The sequence below is a fragment of the Delphinus delphis genome, chromosome 1 (assembly GCF_949987515.2).
Source record: "Delphinus delphis chromosome 1, mDelDel1.2, whole genome shotgun sequence".
Taxonomy (NCBI): domain Eukaryota; kingdom Metazoa; phylum Chordata; class Mammalia; order Artiodactyla; family Delphinidae; genus Delphinus; species Delphinus delphis.
This window is the reverse complement of record NC_082683.1, coordinates 105,642,624-105,660,995: the sequence shown is the minus strand read 5'-3', so window position 1 is coordinate 105,660,995 and position 18,372 is coordinate 105,642,624. Positions and strand designations below refer to the sequence as shown.

The window sequence follows — 18,372 nt, the reverse complement described above, 5'->3', positions numbered from 1 at the left end:
AACTTTCTAGGAAAGCAAGGAAAGAGATTATCCCTTACAGCCTCCAGAAGGTAAGGCAGTTCTGTTGACCCCTTGATTTTAGTCCAGTGAGATCTTTGTTGGACTCCTAACCTACAGAATTGTAATATAATAAAAGTGTGTTCTTTTAAGACACTAAAGTTATGGTCACTTGTTACAGCAGAAATAGAAAACCAATTCAGTAAATGTCTAGCATATTCACTTTAGCAGTAATAAGATCTGGGGGATATAATAAACCCTGTATAAATTCTGCAGGTTGTTTGCCTGTCGTAGGTTGACAGATCAAGAGATATTTGTACATGTTTGGGCTTCCCTGGTGGCACAGTGGTTGAGAATCTGCCTGCCAATGCAGGGGACACGGGTTCGAGCCCTGGTCCGGGAAGATCACACATGCCGCGGAGCAACTAAGTTCGTGTGCCACAACTAATGAGCCTGTGCTATAGAGCCCGCGAGCCACAACTACTGAAGCCCGTGCGCCTAGAGCCCATGCTCTGCAACAAGAGAAGCCACCGCGATGAGAAGTCCTCGCACCGCAATGAAGAGTAGCCCCCACTCGCCGCAACTAGAGAAAGCCCGTGCAGCAACGAAGACCCAACGCAGCCAAAAATAAATAAGTAAAATAAATAAATAAATAAAATAAATTTATTTTAAAAAGATGTTTGTACATGTTTGAAGCATTACATTAGGTACCTGCTGTCTTTCTTCCTTTCCATTTTTTTTCCTAAAGGGCTCACCCTATTTCCTGCACAGGACCCGACATGGTTCTCATTTGAATTATGGCAAGTTGGAAGACATTGGTGGTCATGCAGGTTGATTTTATTTTTAAGAATGAGTTCTGTTTCTGACTTATAGAGGAAAAGAATGTAAGTTATAAAAAGTTAAATATTGGAGAATCTTCCATTCCAAAGATACATTTTTTGCAACTTCTTTAATAGGGTAAAGAACTACATTTCAAAGGGTGAAACACAAGAATGGCTATTGGGAATTTTCCCCATAAGTAATTTGTGACTTGATCCTGACCAGCTCTGAGATCTGTATGATTCATGTTGTTGCTTTCATAAATGTTATGTCCATAAAATGAAGTTCTTAGAAGCAATATTTGAGTTCTCCACTGGATTTAGGAAGAATTGCTGGGATGCTTGAATAACTGCAGAGCAAGAGGCCCTCAAATTTTCCTACTTTGTCTTTAAGTAATACTTCATAGTTTGGCTGACTTTTCATCCATTCTGCTGATTCTGTCAATGAGATCCTCTTTATTGACAGCCAAAGGCACTCATGGAAAATGCTTAAACAACCAAGTGTAAAAGCAGAAGTTGAGGTCACTTCATCTACTATGAAATTGGGGCATGTCTCTATCTCAGACCTGAGTCTGTTGATGGATGTGTTTGTTATTGTTGTTGGTGGTTGTGATCATGGTTGAATTTTTTGTTTGTGTTGTTGTTTGTTTTAATTTATTATTACCTCTAGGGTATAATTGTGGAATGATAGCTTTATTTTATTTTATTTTTTTTAACATCTTTGTTGGGGTATAATTGCTTTACAATGGTGTGTTAGTTTCTGCTTTATAACAAAGTGAATCAGTCATACATAAACATATGTTCCCATATGTCTTCCCTCTTGCGTCTCCCTCCCTCCCACCCTCCCTATCCCACCCCTCCAGGCTGTCACAAAGCACCAAGCCAATATCCCTGTGCCATGCGGCTGCTTCCCACTAGCTATCTACCTTACTACGTTTGTTAGTGTGTATATGTCCATGACTCTCTCTCGCCCTGTCACAGCTCACCCTTCCCCCTCCCCATAACCTCAAGTCCGTTCTCTAGGAGGTCTGCGTCTTTATACCTGCCTTACCCCTAGGTTCTTCATGACATTTTTTTTTCTTAAATTCCATATATGTGTGTTAGCATACGGTATTTGTCTTTTTCCTTCTGACTTACTTCACTCTGTATGACAGACTCTAGGTCTATCCACCTCATTACAAATAGCTCAATTTCGTTTCTTTTTATGGCTGGGTAATATTCCATTGTATATATGTGCCACATCTTCTTTATCCATTCATCCGATGATGGGCACTTAGGTTGTTTCCATCTCCGGGCTATTGTAAATAGAGCTGCAATGAACATTTTGGTACATGACTCTTTTTGAATTTTGGTTTTCTCAGGGTATATGCCCAGTAGTGGGATTGCTGGGTCATATGGTAGTTCTATTTGTAGTTTTTTAAGGAACCTCCATACTGTTCTCCATAGTGGCTGAACCAATTCACATTCCCACCAGCAGTGTAAGAGTGTTCCCTTTTCTCCACACCCTCTCCAGCATTTATTGTTTCTAGATTTTTTGATGATGGCCATTCTGACTGGTGTGAGATGATATCTCATTGTAGTTTTGATTTGCATTTCTCTAATGATTAATGATGTTGAGCATTCTTTCATGTGTTTGTTGGCAGTCTGTATATCTTCTTTGGAGAAATGTCTATTTAGGTCTTCTGCCCATTTTTGGATTGGGTTGTTTGTTTTTTTGTTATTGAGCTGCATGAGCTGCTTGTAAATTTTGGAGATTAATCCTTTTTCAGTTGCTTCATTTGCAAATATTTTCTCCCATTCTGAGGGTTGTCTTTTGGTCTTGTTTATGGTTTCCTTTGCTGTGAAAAAGCTTTGAAGTTTCATTAGGTCCCATTTGTTTATTTTTGTTTTTGTTTCCATTACTCTAGGAGGTGGGTCAGAAAGGATCTTGCTGTGATTTATGTCATAGAGTGTTCTGCCTATGTTTTCCTCTAAGAGTTTGATAGTTTCTGGCCTTACATTTAGGTCTTTAATCCATTTTGAGCTTATTTCTGTGTATGGTGTTAGGGAGTGATCTAATCTCATACTTTTACATGTACCTGTCCAGTTTTCCCAGCACCACTTATTGAAGAGGCTGTCCTTTCTCCACTGTACATTCCTGCCACCTTTATCAAAGATAAGGTGTTCATATGTGCGTGGGTTTATCTCTGGGCTTTCTATCCTGTTCCATTGATCTATCTTTCTGTTTTTGTGCCAGTACCATACTGTCTTGATAACTGTAGCTTTGTAGTATAGTCTGAAGTCAGGGAGGCTGATTCCTCCAGTTCCTTTTTTCGTTCTCAAGATTGCTTTGGCTATTCGGGGTCTTTTGTGTTTCCATACAAATTGCAAAATTTTTTGTTCTAGTTCTGTGAAAAATGCCAGTGGTAGTTTGATAGGGATTGCATTGAATCTATAGATTGGGTAGTAGAGTCATTTTCACAATGTTGATTCTTCCAATCCAAGAACATGGTATATCTCTCCATCTATTTCTATCATCTTTAATTTCTTTCATGAGTGTCTTATAATTTTCTGCATACAGGTCTTTTGTCTCCTTAGGTAGGTTTATTCCTAGATATTTTATTCTTTTTGTTGCTATGGTAAATGGGAGTGTTTTCTTGATTTCACTTTCAGATTTTTCATCATTAGTATATAGGAATGCCAGAGATTTCTGTGCATTAATTTTGTATCCTGCCACTTTACCAAATTCATTGATTAGCTCTAGTAGTTTTCTGGTAGCATCTTTAGGATTCTCTATGTATAGGATCATGTCATCTGCAAACAGTGACAGCTTTACTTCTTCTTTTCCGATTTGGATTCCTTTTATTTCCTTTTCTTCTCTGATTGCTGTGGCTAAAACTTCCAAAACTATGTTGAATAAGAGTGGTGAGAGTGGGCATCCTTGTCTTGTTCCTGATCTTAGTGGAAATGCTTTCAGTTTTTCACCATTGAGGATGATGTTTGCTGTGGGCTTGTCATATATGGCCTTTATTATGTTGAGGAAAGTTCCCTCTATGCCTACTTTCTGCAGGGTTTTTATCATAAATGGGTGTTGAATTTTGTCAAAAGCTTTCTCTGCATCTATTGAGATGATCATATGGTTTTTCTCCTTCAATTTGTTAATATGGTGTATCACGTTGATTGATTTGCATATATTGAAGAATCCTTGCATTCCTGGAATAAACCCCACTTGATCATGGTGTATGATCCTTTTAATGTGCTGTTGGATTCTGTTTGCTAGTATTTTGTTGAGGATTTTTGCATCTATGTTCATCAGTGATATTGGCCTGTAGTTTTCTTTCTTTGTGACATCCTTGTCTGGTTTTGGTATCAAGGTGATGGTGGCCTTGTAGAAGGAGTTTGGGAGTGTTCCTCCCTCTGCTATATTTTGGAAGAGTTTGAGAAGGATAGGTGTTAGCTCTTCTCTAAATGTTTGATAGAATTCGCCTGTGAAGCCATCTGGTCCTGGGCTTTTGTTTGTTGGAAGATTTTTAATCACAGTTTCAATTTCAGTACTTGTGATTGGTCTGTTCATATTTTCTATTTCTTCCTGATTCCGTCTTGGCAGGTTGTGCATTTCTAAGAATTTGTCCATTTCTTCCAGATTGTCCATTTTATTGGCATAGAGTTGCTTGTAGTAATCTCTCATGATCTTTTTTATTCCTGCAGTGTCAGTTGTTACCTCTCCTTTTTCATTTCTAATTCTATTGATTTGAGTCTTCTCCCTTTTTTTCTTGATGAGTCTGGCTAGTGGTTTATCTATTTTGTTTATCTTCTCAAAGAACCAGCTTTTAGTTTTATTGATCTTTGCTATTGTTTCCTTCATTTCTTTTTCATTTATTTCTGATCTGATTTTTGTGATTTCTTTCCTTCTGCTAGCTTTGGGGTTTTTTTGTTCTTCTTTCTCTAATTGCTTGAGGTGCAAGGTTAGGTTGTTTATTCGAGATGTTTCCTGCTTCTTAAGGTGGGCTTGTATTGCTATAAACTTCCCCCTTAGAACTGCTTTTGCTGCATCCCATAGGTTTTGGGTCGTTGTGTCTCCATTGTCATTTGTTTCTAGGTATTTTTTGATTTCCTCTTTGATTTCTTCAGTGATCACTTCGTTATTAACTAGTGTGTTGTTTAGCCTCCATGTGTTTGTATTTTTTACAGATCTTTTCCTGTAATTGATATCTAGTCTTATGGTGTTGTGGTCAGAAAAGATACTTGATACAATTTCAATTTTCTTAAATTTATCAAGGCTTGATTTGTGACCCAAGATATGATCTATCCTGGAGAATGTTCCATGAGCACTTGAGAAAAATGTGTATTCTGTTGTTTTTGGATGGAGTGTCCTATAAATATGAATTAAGTCCATCTTGTTTAATGTATCATTTAAAGCTTGTGTTTCCTTATTTATTTTCATTTTGGATGATCTGTCCATGGGTGAAAGTGAGGTGTTTAAGTCCCCTACTATGAATGTGTTACTGTCGATTTCCCCTTTTATGGCTGTTAGTATTTGCCTTATGTATTGAGGTGCTCCTATGTTGGGTGCATAAATATTTACAATTGTTATATCTTCTTGGATCGATCCCTTGATCATTATGTAGTGTCCTTCTTTGTCTCTTTTAATAGTCCTTATTTTAAAGTCTATTTTGTCTGATATGAGAATTGCTACTCCAGCTTTCTTTTGGTTTCTATTTGCATGGAATATCTTTTTCCATCCCCTTACTTTCAGTCTGTATGTGTCTCTAGGTCTGAAGTGGGTCTGTTGTAGACAGCAAATATATGGGTTTTGTTTTTGTATCCATTCAGCCAATCTGTGTCTTTCGGTGGGAGCATTCAGTCCATTTACATTTAAGGTAATTATCGATATGTATGTTCCTATTCCCATTTTCTTAATTGTTTTGGGTTCATTATTGTAGGTCTTTTCCTTCTCTTGTGTTTCTTGCCTAGAGAAGTTCCTTTAGCAGTTGTTGTAAAGCTGGTTTGGTGGTGCTGAACTCTCTCAGCTTTTGCTTGTCTGTAAAGGTTTTAATTTCTCCATCAAATCCCAATGAGATCCTTGCTGGGTAGAGTAATCTTTGTTGCACGTTTTTCTCCCTCATCACTTTAAATATGTCCTTCCAGTCGCTTCTGACTTGCAGAGTTTCTGGTGAAAGATCAGCTGTTAACCTTATGGGGATTCCCTTGTGTGTTATTTGTTGTTTTTCCCTTGCTGCTTTTAATATGTTTTCTTTGTTTTTAATTTTTGACAGTTTGATTAATATGTGTCTTGGTGTATTTCTCCTTGGATTTATCCTGTATGGGACTCTCTGTGCCTCCTGGAGTTGACTAACTATTTCCTTTCCCATATTGGGGAAGTTTTCAACTATAATCTTTTCAAATATTTTCTCAGTCCCTTTCTTTTTCTCTTCTTCTTCTGGAACCCTAATAATTCGAATGTTGGTGCACTTAATGTTGTCCCAGAGGTCTCTGAGACTGTCCTCAGTTCTTTTCATTCTTTTTTCTTTATTCTGTTCTGCAGTAGTTATTTCCACTATTTTGTCTTCCAGGTCACTTATCCGTTCTTCTGCCTCAGTTATTCTGCTATTGATCCCATCTAGAGTATTTTTAATTTCATTTATTGTGTTGTTCATCGTTGCTTGTTTCATCTTTAGTTCTTCTAGGTCCTTGTTAAATGTTTCTTGCATTTTGTCTATTCTATTTCCAAGATTTTCGATCATCTTTACTATCATTATTCTGAATTGTTTTTCAGGTAGACTGCCTATTTCCTCTTCATTTATTAGGTCTGGTGGGTTTTAATCTTGCTCCTTCATCTGCTTTGTGTTTTCTCATTTTGCTTATCTTACTGTGTTTGGGGTCTCCTTTTTGCAGGCTGCAGGTTTGTAGTTCCTGTTGTTTTTGGTGTCTGTCCCCAGTGGCTAAGGTTGGTTCAGTGGGTTGTGTAGGCTTCCTGGTGGAGGGGACTAGTGCCTGTGTTCTGGTGGATGAGGCTGGATCTTGTCTTTCTGGTGGGCAGGTCTACGTCTGGTAGTGTGTTTTGGGGTGTCTGTGGACTTATTATGATTTTAGGCAGCCTCCCTGCTAATGTGTGGAGCTGTGTTCCTGACTTGCTAGTTGTTTGGCATAGGGTGTCCATCACTGTAGCTTGCTGGTCATTGAGTGAAGCTGGGTGCTGGTGTTAAGATGGAGATCTCTGGGATATTTTTGCCATTTGATATTATGTGGAGCTGGGAGGTCTCTTGTGAACCAGTGTCCTGAAGTTGGCTCTCCCATCTCAGAAGCACAGCACTGACTCCTGGCTGCAGCACCAAGAGCCTTTCATCCACACGGCTCAGAATAAAAGGGAGAAAAAGTAGAAAGAAAGAATTAGTAGAAGTAGAAAGAAAGAAAGAAAGAAGGGAAGGAGGTAAGGAGGGAGGAAGGAAGGAAGGAAGGATGGAAGGAAGGAAAAAAAGAAAGAAAGAAGATAAAGTACAATAAAATAAAGTAAGATAAAATATAATAAAGTTATTAAAATAAAAATATAATTATTAGGAGAAAAAAATTAAAAAAAAGACAAAAACAAACAAAGAAAAAAACGGATGGATAGAACCCTAGGACAAACCCTAGGACAGATGGATAAAACTCTAGGCAAAGTTATACAGACAAAATTTCTCACAGAAGCATACACATACACACTCACAAAAAGAGGTAAATCGGAAAAAATCATAAATCTTGCTCTCAAAGTCCACCTTCTCAATTTGAGATGATTTGTTGTCTAAAGGAGGGAAGGAAGGAAAGAAAGAAAGAAAGAAAATAAAGTAAAATAAAATAAAGTTATTAAAATAAAAAAATAATTATTAAGGAGAAAAATTTTAAAAAAAATGGACGGATAGAGCCCTAGGACAAATGGTGGAAGCAAAGCTATACAGACAAAATCTCATACAGAAGCATACACATACACACTCACAGAAAGAGGAAAAGGGGAATAAATCATAAATCTTGCTCTCAAAGTCCACCTCCTCAATTTTTCTTTTTCCATCCCCTCACTTTCATTCTGTATTTGTCCCTAGGTCTGAAGTTGGTCTCTTGTAGATAGCATATGCATGGGTCTGTTTTTAATATCCATTCAGCAAGCCTGTGTCTTTTAGTTGGAGCATTTAATCCATTGACATTTAAGGTGATTATTGATAGTTAGGTATTTATTGCTACTTTAAACCTTGTTTTCCATTTGATTTTGTATTTCTTCTTTGTTGTTTTTCTGTTTGTTGTTTGATGATTGTCTTACGTATTATGCTTGTCTTCTCTTTTTGATTTTTGTGAATCTATTGTATGTTTTTTTTGAGGGTATTAAATTGTTTATTTATTACACATGATAATGGATGATACACAAGATTCATTCCCATCTATATCTGGTGCCATAATCCAATTTAGATATATTGCATAGGATGTGCCAACAATCATATATTAATAATCAAAAAAACTCCATGACTTGGCTTGGGTGACCCTTTTCACAGTGAGCTCCAGGTCACAATGCAGTAACTGTCAGTTCAACGACACCAAAGTTTCAGAAGACAATAGTTTCTCCACCAAAGCAGGTTGTAAATAAATTTTTTTTTTTTTTGTAAATAAATTTTTGATGGAACCTGGCATCACCCTGAAGGAATACTAACTTCACACTGTTGGGGTAGTTTACCAAAATGGTTTCAGAGTAGACTAACTTTACACAGCACATTTAAAAAAAAAGACACATTTATTCAGCGTCATGATCAGACTATTACATTTAGCAATCAACAGCATGGGTGCAAAAAAAAAAAATCTACATTAAAACCCTTTGTTGGAATGCTTTACACTTTCCACAGGACAGAAACTAAAATAACCTGTTATACAATTAGTCACAAATACAGTCCTCGAGTTTTTTTGCCCATACACATGAGTATTATCTAAAACATGTCTTCTTTGTAGCAGTTAGGTCCTGCCACCACTGTGCTTGGCTGAGTTCACAAATCTTTTGTAACCTGTAGCTTCCCTGTCACTTCTCTGGCTCTCCTCTCCTGCTAAGCTTTGTTTCCTGAAAATAATCAAAACCTTCTGCCAGTTCCATAGCTACTGCTGCTGCTGGAACCACCATAGCCACCTTGGTTTCGGGGTTTGGCAAAGTATTGGCCTCCACCACCATAGGGGCCAGAACTTCTGCCTCCAAAGTTTCCTCCTTTCATGGGTCCAAAATTTGAAGATTGATTGTTGTAACTGCCAAAATCATTGTAGCTTCCACCACCTCCAAAATTACTTCCATTGTTACCAAATCCATCATAGCCATCCCCACTGCCACCATATCCACCACCACCGTGGCTGCCACCAAAGCCAGCTCGACCACTGAAGTTTCCTCCACGACCAAAGTTGTCATTCCCACCAAAACCACCTCCACGACCACCACCAAAGTTTCCAGAACCACTTTGACCTCTTTGGCTGGATGAGGCACTAGCCATCTCTTGCTTAGATAGGGCTTTCCTTACTTCACAGTTGTGGCCGTTCACAGTGTGGTATTTCTGAATGACAATCTTGTCTACAGAGTCATGGTCATCAAAGGTTACGAAAGCAAAGCCTCTCTTTTTGCCACTGCCTCTATCAGTCATGATTTCAATCACTTCAATTTTCCCATACTGTTCAAAATAATCTCTTAGATGATGTTCTTCAGTGTCTTCTTTAATACCACCAATAAAAATCTTTCTCACAGTTAAGTGGGCACCAGGTCTTTGAGAATCTTCTCTTGAGACGGCCCTCTTTGGTTCCACAACTCTTCCATCCACCTTGTGTGGCCTTGCATTCATGGCCGCATCCACCTCCTCCACAGTGGCATATGTGACAAACCTGAAGCCTCTGGAGCGTTTGGTGTTTGGATCCCTCATTACCACACAATCTGTGAGTGTTCCCCACTGCTCAAAATGGCTCCTCAGACTCTCATCGGTTGTTTCAAAGCTCAAACTTCCGATGAAGAGCTTCTGCAGCTGTTCGGGCTCTTTGGGTGACTGACTTAGACGTGACGGCAGTGGAGGAGGGGCGAGACGTCAACGATGCTTACTCGGCGGCGTCCACGAGCAGAAAAGCTATTGTATGTTTTTGATTTGTGGTTACACTGTTTTTCAAGTATATTAACCCATTACTATATCTACTTGCTTTAGACCTGTAGTCATATAGGCTCGAACACATTCTAAAAAAAGATCTACATTTTCTTACTCTCTCCCCCACATTTTATGATTTTGATGTCTTCTTTTACAGCTTCATGTTTATCCCTTTTGCTGCTCATTGTAGTTACCATCACTTTCACAAACTTTTTTTTGATTTTTAAAAAATCTGTGTACTAGCTTATTTAAGTGATTTACTTTCCAGTTGTGATTTTCTTTCCTATAGATTTCTGCTTTTTTTCTATTTAGACAAGGTCTTTCAATATTTTGGGGGGAAGTAAGCTTAGTATTGCTGAATTCTTTTAGTGTTTGCTTGTCTGAGAAATTCGTTATCTCTTCTTCTATTCTAAATGATAATCTTGCTGTGTAGAGTATCCTAGGTTGCAGGTTTCCCTTTCAGGACTTTGAGTATATCTTGCACTCCCTTCTGTCCTGCTACATTTCTGTAGAGAAATCAGCTGATAGCTCTATATGGGGGTTCCTTTTTACTTAACTCTTCGTATTTCTTTGCTATGATTAGAATCCTTTCTTTAACTTTTGCCATTTTAATTATAATATGTCTTGGCATAGGTCTGTTTGGGTTCATCTCTTTGGGACCCTCTGTTCTTCCTGTAACCGGATATCTGTTTCCTTCTTTAGGTTTGTGAAATTTTCAGCCATAATTTCTTACATTTTTGATCCCCTTTTCTCTTTCTTTTCCTTCTGGGATGCCAATTATGCATAGCTTGGCACACTTTATATTATCCCACCAGTCTAGTATATTGATTTCATTTTTTAAAATTTGTCTTTCTGTCTGCTGTTCTGATTGGGTGATTTTCATTATCCTATCTTCCAGATCACTTATTTGTTCTTCTTATCCAGCTTGCTATTTATTGCCTTTAGCTCAGCTTTTGTTTCAGCAAATGAGTTTTCTAATTTTAATTGGCTCCTCTTTATAGTTTCTAGTTCCTTCTTACAGTAATCTGAATTTCTGTCAATAGTTTTTCTTAATTCCTTCAGCATTTTCATTACCTCCTTTTTGAACTCGAGGTCTAGTAGACTGGAGAGGTCACTTTCATTGTTCTTTCAGGGGAATTCTCTTGATCTTTTAATGGGGAGTGGATCCTCTGCTTCTTCATTTCATTTATATTTCTCTGACTCTATGAGTTTAGGAGAAACAGCTATCTACTGTGGTCTTTTTTTTTAAACATCTTTATTGGAGTATAATTACTTTACATTGTTTTGTTAGTTGCTTCTGTATAAGAAAGTGAACCAGCTATACGTATACGTATATCCCCATATCTCCTCCCTCTTGCATCTCCCTCCCACCCTCCCTATCCCACCCCTCTAGTTGGTCACAAAGCACGAGCTGATCTCCCTTCCCACTAGCTATCTATTTTACATTTGGTAGTGTATATATTGTCAATGCCACTCTCTCACTTCATCTCAGCTTACCCTTCCCCCTCCCTGTGTCCCCAAGTCCATTCTCTACATCTGAGTCTTTATTCCTGTCCTGCCCCTAGATTCGTCAGAACCTTTCTTTTTTAAATTAGATTCCATATATATGTGTTAGCATATGGTATTTGTTTTTCTCTTTCTGACTTACTTCACTCTGTATGACAGACTCTAGGACCATCCACCTCACTACAAATAACTCAATTTTGTTTCTTTTTATGTCTGAGTAATATTCCATTATACATATGTGCCACATCTTCTTTATCCATTCATCTATCAATGGACACTTAGGTTGCTTCCATGTCCTGGCTATTGTAAATAGTGCTGCAATGAACATTGTGGTACATGACTATTTTTGAATTATGGTTTTCTCAGGGTATATGCCCAGTAGTGGGATTGCTGGATCATCTGGTAGTTCTATCTACTGTGGTCTTGAAGGGCTGGTTTTTTTTTTTTTTACATCTTTATTGGAGTATAATTGCTTTACAATGGTGTGTTAGTTTCTGCTTTATAACAAAGTGAATCAGTTATACATATACATATGTTCCCATATCTCTTGAAGGGCTGTTTTTATGTGGGAGCATCCCTGTGTAGCCTCTGTGAGTCTAATATTTTTGCTGCAAGGGCTATTTTTAGTATGGATTCCTGCCTTGTCTTTCCTCAGTGTGTGCTGGCCATTATCCCCTTGATAGGGCATGTAATTGTTGTGGTGACCAGAGCTTGCACTGGATGTTTAGTGCGGCCTCCTCTTTGCTCTGTGGTTGTCACAGCCCTGTTCAATGCAGGGTCTCCTCCCCAGTTGTTGAAGTAGACAGCCCCAGATCCATTTCTGAACTGTGGTGTGAGGCATGTGGGACTGGAGCACCCCTGCTGGGAGAGGAGCCACTGAGTATTCATCTTTAGAGGCTTTCCACTGGAAAGTGCACTCTGTGGTGTTGCCTGTCACCTCTTGTGTGGGATCACAAAGTACACTGTTTTTGACACTGCCCTTGGCCTTGCTTCAACCATGGGCATTCAGGCAACTGGCCCAGGTGTCTGTCAGTCACTGTGCTCACAAAGCCACTAGCACAGATCCTTTGGCACAGAACCGCTGAAGTCAGGCACCAGGACTACCATAGTTGTGTGCCTGGACCCACTGTGGGAGCTACTGAGTCAGCTCAGATCCTGGCTCCATCTCCACATATATGTGCCAGAAGAGCCTGCAGCCAGCCCATATCCCAACACCCACCCTAGCCATAGGATAACCAGTAAACTGCTCAGATGTCCTGCAGGCACTGAGTTTGTAAAGCCACCCGCAGCAGGTCAATCTGTGAATTGCACAGCCACAGGGAGAAGACTCAGATTTCAGCCCTACTTCTGAATTCCCACTTGGATCAGCTTGGATTTCAGCCCTGACTCCATGTGTGGGCCAACCTACCAGTGTCTGTGTGCTCCCAGAACTCTTAGAGGTGGAGCTGCACCCACTGTGAGCACACCAGAATAAGGCTGCCATGGCAGGCCCCGTCCCTCCCTTAGGGAGTGTGTTAACAGTGGGGCTGCAAGGCTGGACCCTGGGCTTCTTCCTGCCCATACTGCTGGTTGTGACTTGGACCATACGCCAGCCCCTTCAGACTGTCTGTACACAGCCAACCCCAGTCCTCTCTCTGGGTCTGTCCCCTGAAGCCCGAGTTTCAGCCCTCTGCCCCTGTGTATACCAGCCAGTGTGTGTCTTGGGCTGGGGAGTGCCCGGAGGTGGCACAGCCCCTCTGTGCTGGTCTGTCTCTGTTTTGCCTGCTGCAAACTGGCTGCTGCACTCTTCTCTGAGCCTCTGAATCTTCCTTTCTGTCCTGGATGATCTCCCTACCAATGAAGGGGCTTCCTAAGGTGAGGGAACATTTCCTCTTTCACAGCTCCTTCCCAGGGACGCAGGTCCTGTCCCGATTTCTTTCCTTTTGTCCTACCCAGTTATGTGGTGACCTTTCTTGCAATTTTGGTTTTATGAGATCTTCTGCCAGCATTCAGCAAGCATTCTGTGAGAACTGTTCCACATGTAGATGTATTTTTGATGTATCTGTGGGACGTGAGCTCCACATCCTTTTATTCTACCATCTTGACCCGGCCCCACTAGCTTCTGATTTTTAAGCCATTTTTAACACCTCAAGTTTTGTTCAAAGAGCTTGCTAGAGAATATGTTACTGTTTTAAATAAACATTGAGAATGTCTGCCATATATATAAAATCTTTCCCTTTAAGTTTTAGTTTTTATTATTACCATATTCTCTTTTAGATCAATAAGAACCAACAATTTTCTTTTGTGTTATTGTTAACAGAAAAAGATATGTCCAAATCAAATTGCTTTCTTCACCATGACAGTATGCAATGAAATCAATTTAAAAAGTTATATCTTGCTGTTATTATTTATTTATATTTTGCGGTACGCGGGCCTCTCACTGTTGGGGCCTCTCCCGTTGTGGAGCACAGGCTCCGGACGCGCAGGCTCAGCGGCCATGGCTCATGGGCCCAGCCGCTCTGCGGCATGTGGGATCTTCCCGGACTGGGGCATGAACCCGTGTCCCCTGCATCGGCAGGAGGACTCTCAACCACTGCGCCACCAGGGAAGCCCCTTGCTGTTATTTTTTCATAAGGTGGTATAGGAAACCCCAGAACACAAGACAGGCCTCAGGATCCCTTTACTGAAAGCTGCTTCAGAGGCAGACCCCATATGTCCTCTGACCTCAAGAATCAACTGAACTGCATTTCTCCCCACTCCTGACCTGGCATAAAGGAGACAGAATTGGAGTAAGGAGAGAAGATGATGACAAAGTAAGGGTCAACCGAGAGGTCAAGGGAGGTTGCTGATTAGGGTGGAGAGCTGATGAGGATGGAATCTAGAGGGATGCCCATGAGGACCCGAGCTCCCACAGATGGGCCAGACATCTGCTCCTGGAAGGTCAGAGCAGGTCAAGGATCCCCTGCACACTCTGATGACAGACGGTGATAAGTTTGGGGTGGACTTTATGGCTCCGACTGGTGCAGTAGTTTCCTTACCTCCAAATTCGTCCTTGCCTTCTTCAAAACATCGTGTGTCCTGGTCACTGAAACGAGAAAGCAGCCCCCAAGGCAGAAATTACCAGTGGGCCCACGCTTGCGTTGGATTTGTGTTCTAAAGCTTGTCTTTCTGGACACTCAGCTCGGGGTCTCCTGCTGCCCCCCCACCCCGTGTCCCCTCCTCTGCCTCCACGATTACTGATGGCACAGGAGGTTTAGAGACGTCACATCAGTCTCCCCCATCCCCTAACCTCTCTGGTCTCTGTCCATTCACAGCACAGGTGGCGGACCTGGAAGGACCCCCATTTCCTGTCCCATTCCCTGGCTGGGGGCACCCACACTGGCTGAAGATAAACTGTTCCATGCTCTCCTTCTGCTGGTTGGCGGTCTTCAGATGCTCAGCTGTGCTCTGAAGGAGACTCTCCTGTTTGGATAGTTTGGTTCTCAGTTCCAGAAGCTCCCTTTTCATGGACTCTCCCTGGGAAGAAAAACAGGCTCTCTGTCAACGGTCAGAAGGCCTAAAGCACCCTGTGTTCGGTGGCTCTTTACAGCTCCAGATAGGATTCTACAATCTTCTCAAGTAGTTTTGGAGCAGATTTCCCTCATCAAAGCCTCTCAATCCCTCCAGCAGGTGGTGGTGGCTCAGGATGGGCCATGAGGTGGGAGCACTGAGGACCTGGAAGCCCCCGTGCAGATTAGCAGAGGCTACACTCCTGTTGCTGCGGAGAACCTGACTCCAGGCCACACTGAAGCTCCCAGCTGTGAACAAGAGCTCAGATTTCATGCTGACATAGTTATATCACTTGGGCATCACAAGTAAGACTTGGTCGTTGGGAATATTACGCCTGGATATCACGCCTGGGGAGCCAGGGCTGGCCTGAGGTAGTCTGCTAGTTGGTTAATATTTGAATATTTGTGCCAATCTCAAGATGGCAAAACAACCCTTTCTTTTTTTCCTTCCCCCCAGCACCACACGGCTTACAAGGCCTTAGTTCCTCCACCCAGGGACTGAACCTGGGCCCTGGCAGTGAAAGCACCAAGTCCTAACCACTGGACTGCCAGGGAATTCCCCAAACACCCCCTCCTTTGGAATTAGCATAGTTGGGTTCCCTAAAGTATCAGCGATATTATTTGGGGGTTAGAACACCTGGGAGGGATCCTGAAACCTGCCTATCCAAGGTCACCAACCAGAAAGCAGTCTGAGATCTGAGAGCACCACGGGGAGGCTGACTCTCCCCAGGCCTGACCCTGAGACGCAGATGTAAGTGATTTTCTGGGATTCCAGGGGGTGGCTACAAGAGGCTGGGTGACTCCTGGTGACATTCTGTGATCCTGCCTATGTGGACCTGGAGGTGGGGGTGGGCTAGGATGGGAAAGGAGATGTTGATTTTTTTTTTTTTGCGGTACGCGGGCCTCTCACTGTTGTGGCCTCTCCCGTTGCAGAGCACAGGCTCCGGATGCGCAGGCTCAGCGGCCATGGCTCACGGGCCCAGCCGCTCCGTGGCATGTGGGATCTTCCCGGACCGGGGCATGAACCCGTGTCCCTGCATCGGCAGGCGGACTCTCAACCACTGCGCCACCAGGGAAGCCCGATGTTGATGTTTTAACATGGTCCTGAACTTCAGCGCAGCCAAACTTCAGAAAGTTAAAGAAACGGAACATTTAGGGGTTACCAGGGCTCTCGTGTCTCTGCCTCCTCCATGTCTTTTCCTTCTGCTCTTTGATTACTTATCCTGGGGGTCAGGGCTGTGGGGAGAGGGGATGGAGTCAGAGCTGCACTGAAAGCAGCCACCGCAGAGGAGAGGTCTGCCTCCATCCTGACAAAAGAACCAAGGCAAAAGGAAGGCCAGCTTATGCTACCAGGGGAAGAAAAGCGAGTATCTGTTCACCACATGCACACGCTCTGGGGAATGGGAACCTCTATCTGTGCAATGCCCTTGATCCTCTGATTTAATATGGCCCACTTTGGTTTTAGGGAAAACACTCTGCTTCCTGACACTCACTGTTTTCTAAATCCTCACATACTTTCTGTGCAGTAATCCGTTCTTGAATTTTGCCAAGGATCCACATCAAAATTTCTTGTCTACAGTTTTTAGTATATATTGTTTTCATCATATTGCAAATAGAGCTATCTGTCCTTTCCTGGTCTTGCAGCATCTCTCTGATCTTCATGGTTTCTCAAAGACTATTGACAGGGACTCTGAGAATAAGGCTCCGGGGCTGTCAGTCGTCTGGGGTGGAATCACCTGGGCCTGGCAGATTGAGCTCATTAAAATCTTACTGTCTTCTCACCTGGGAGGTCTGTCTGGTCTCTCCAGGCATGCAATGGTAATTTAGAAGTTCTACCTTCTCCCTTATCTATGGCTTTTGTTATCTTCCCAAGCAGTGACCTTTCCTCTCACATCTCTTGCTCTGAAGAGGCTAATTTAGAAATAACTCTTGATGTCTCTCTCCTTTTCCACAAGCAATCTTTCATTCTGGGCTTAATCCTTTGGACAATACTCTTAGTCTTTTATGACTATTCAATAAATATAAGTAAAAATAATTTGTTAATTATGATATATTGATTTGATTAAATCAATCAACACTTAGGTCGGACTTCGGTCAGCTCCCCAATCCCCCCTCAGCCCACAGAGGAAAGGATGCCCACCTGTGGATGCCCACTCAATAGTGTTGGGAAAGCTCTGGAGGATGTTTTGCTGGTACCTCCAGACACAACTGTGTGGTCAGACCATTCAAGATGGCTGTTCTCTTGCTCTCTGTCCATTCTCTGCTGACCAGCCCCTCCTTCACCTACATGACTATCCAATCTGCTTAACTATAGGGCTTAATCAGTAACCACCTACATGCTTGCCCCCACCCCCAGGCTCTGGTTTCCCCGGTGAGCCTACTTGACATCAATTCTCCCTATAAATGGTCGCCTCCCTCACCGAGTAGTGAAGATTGCTGCCTTGTTCTGCCTGCTGTTTGCCGAACACTGTGGAGCGTCGCTCCAGGACCTTTGTTTAGGACTTGTAAGATTCTGTATCTGTTGAACGTTGTTTCTGTCACTGTCTATGGGCTGTTTCTCTGGTGTTGCAGCTGGGGAATTACAAGGCTTGCAGACCTGCACGGTGCAGCCCAACAATAATCGTGAGAATTAGTAACCAAAGAGGAGCCCTGAGTGTATGAGGAGGAGGTGGTGAGGAGATATGGGGATAGCAGATCAGCATGGGAGGGATACACAGAGCTGCAGCAAAGTCTGAAGAAACCTGAGAGAGTGTATAGGCCTCATGTTCCTTCCTTTCCTAGGTCCAAACTAGCTGTGAGTTGTGGGCAGGACAAGGGCGTATGGAAGGGACGGCTTCCAAGTGTCAGCAGCCTGGCGGGGGTGGGGGAGGAAGGCCACCTCGGTAAGCGGCTGGAGGAGGCCCTGCAGACCTGGCTCTACCACTTGCCAATCACAGGACCAGGACACAGAAGTCAGCAGGCAGATATGAGCAGATTCGGATGGAAGAGAAGTCAGAGGATTCTGGGGACCAGACCTGGTTAGACCTGCCGCAAGGAAAGTTACTCTCTGCGCTCAGATACAGCTGCAACGGGAGCATAGTACTTGCCCCCTGCCTTGCTGATGTAAGGAGCAAACACAGAAAAGCAGACCTCAGTGCTTTGAAATCTGCGAAGCTCTGCCTAGGGGTTGACCTCCAGCAGCTCCCTAATTACAACCAGAAACAGGAAGGCCTGGGCCTCTCCTACCGCTTCCGCGGGCAGTGGAGCTGAGCCTGTGTTCTAGCTGCTCCCGCAGGCGGTCGTTAATGCAGATGGACTCCTCCAGGCGCTGGCGCAGGTTCCGGATTTCACCAAGGTGCTCCTCTAGCAGGTCAGTCCCTGCAGTCACCCAGCAGGACAGGAGGAGGTGGGAGGTGGAGAATCCTGGTCACTAGTGGGGCC

The 18,372-nt window shown here is 42.5% G+C and overlaps 1 protein-coding gene and 1 long non-coding RNA gene across 2 annotated transcripts; one reads left to right on the top strand and one right to left on the bottom strand.

The window, feature by feature from the left end:
* Nucleotides 1–8,789: 8,789 nt before the first annotated feature.
* Nucleotides 8,790–12,817, bottom strand: LOC132422333 (heterogeneous nuclear ribonucleoprotein A1). The gene is made up of 2 exons (XM_060007120.2): nt 12,771–12,817; nt 8,790–9,830 (listed from the first exon to the last, which is right to left on the bottom strand). Exons 1-2 carry the CDS (start codon nt 12,815–12,817, stop codon nt 8,879–8,881), a joined length of 999 nt encoding a protein of 332 aa, XP_059863103.2. The 3' UTR covers nt 8,790–8,878.
* A 2,285-nt stretch (nt 12,818–15,102) lies between these two features.
* LOC132422341 (uncharacterized) lies at nt 15,103–16,170 on the top strand. The gene is made up of 3 exons (XR_009518852.1): nt 15,103–15,258; nt 15,622–15,703; nt 15,886–16,170. It is a non-coding gene; the product is annotated as an uncharacterized lncRNA (long non-coding RNA).
* The last annotated feature ends 2,202 nt before the right edge of the window (nt 16,171–18,372 follow it).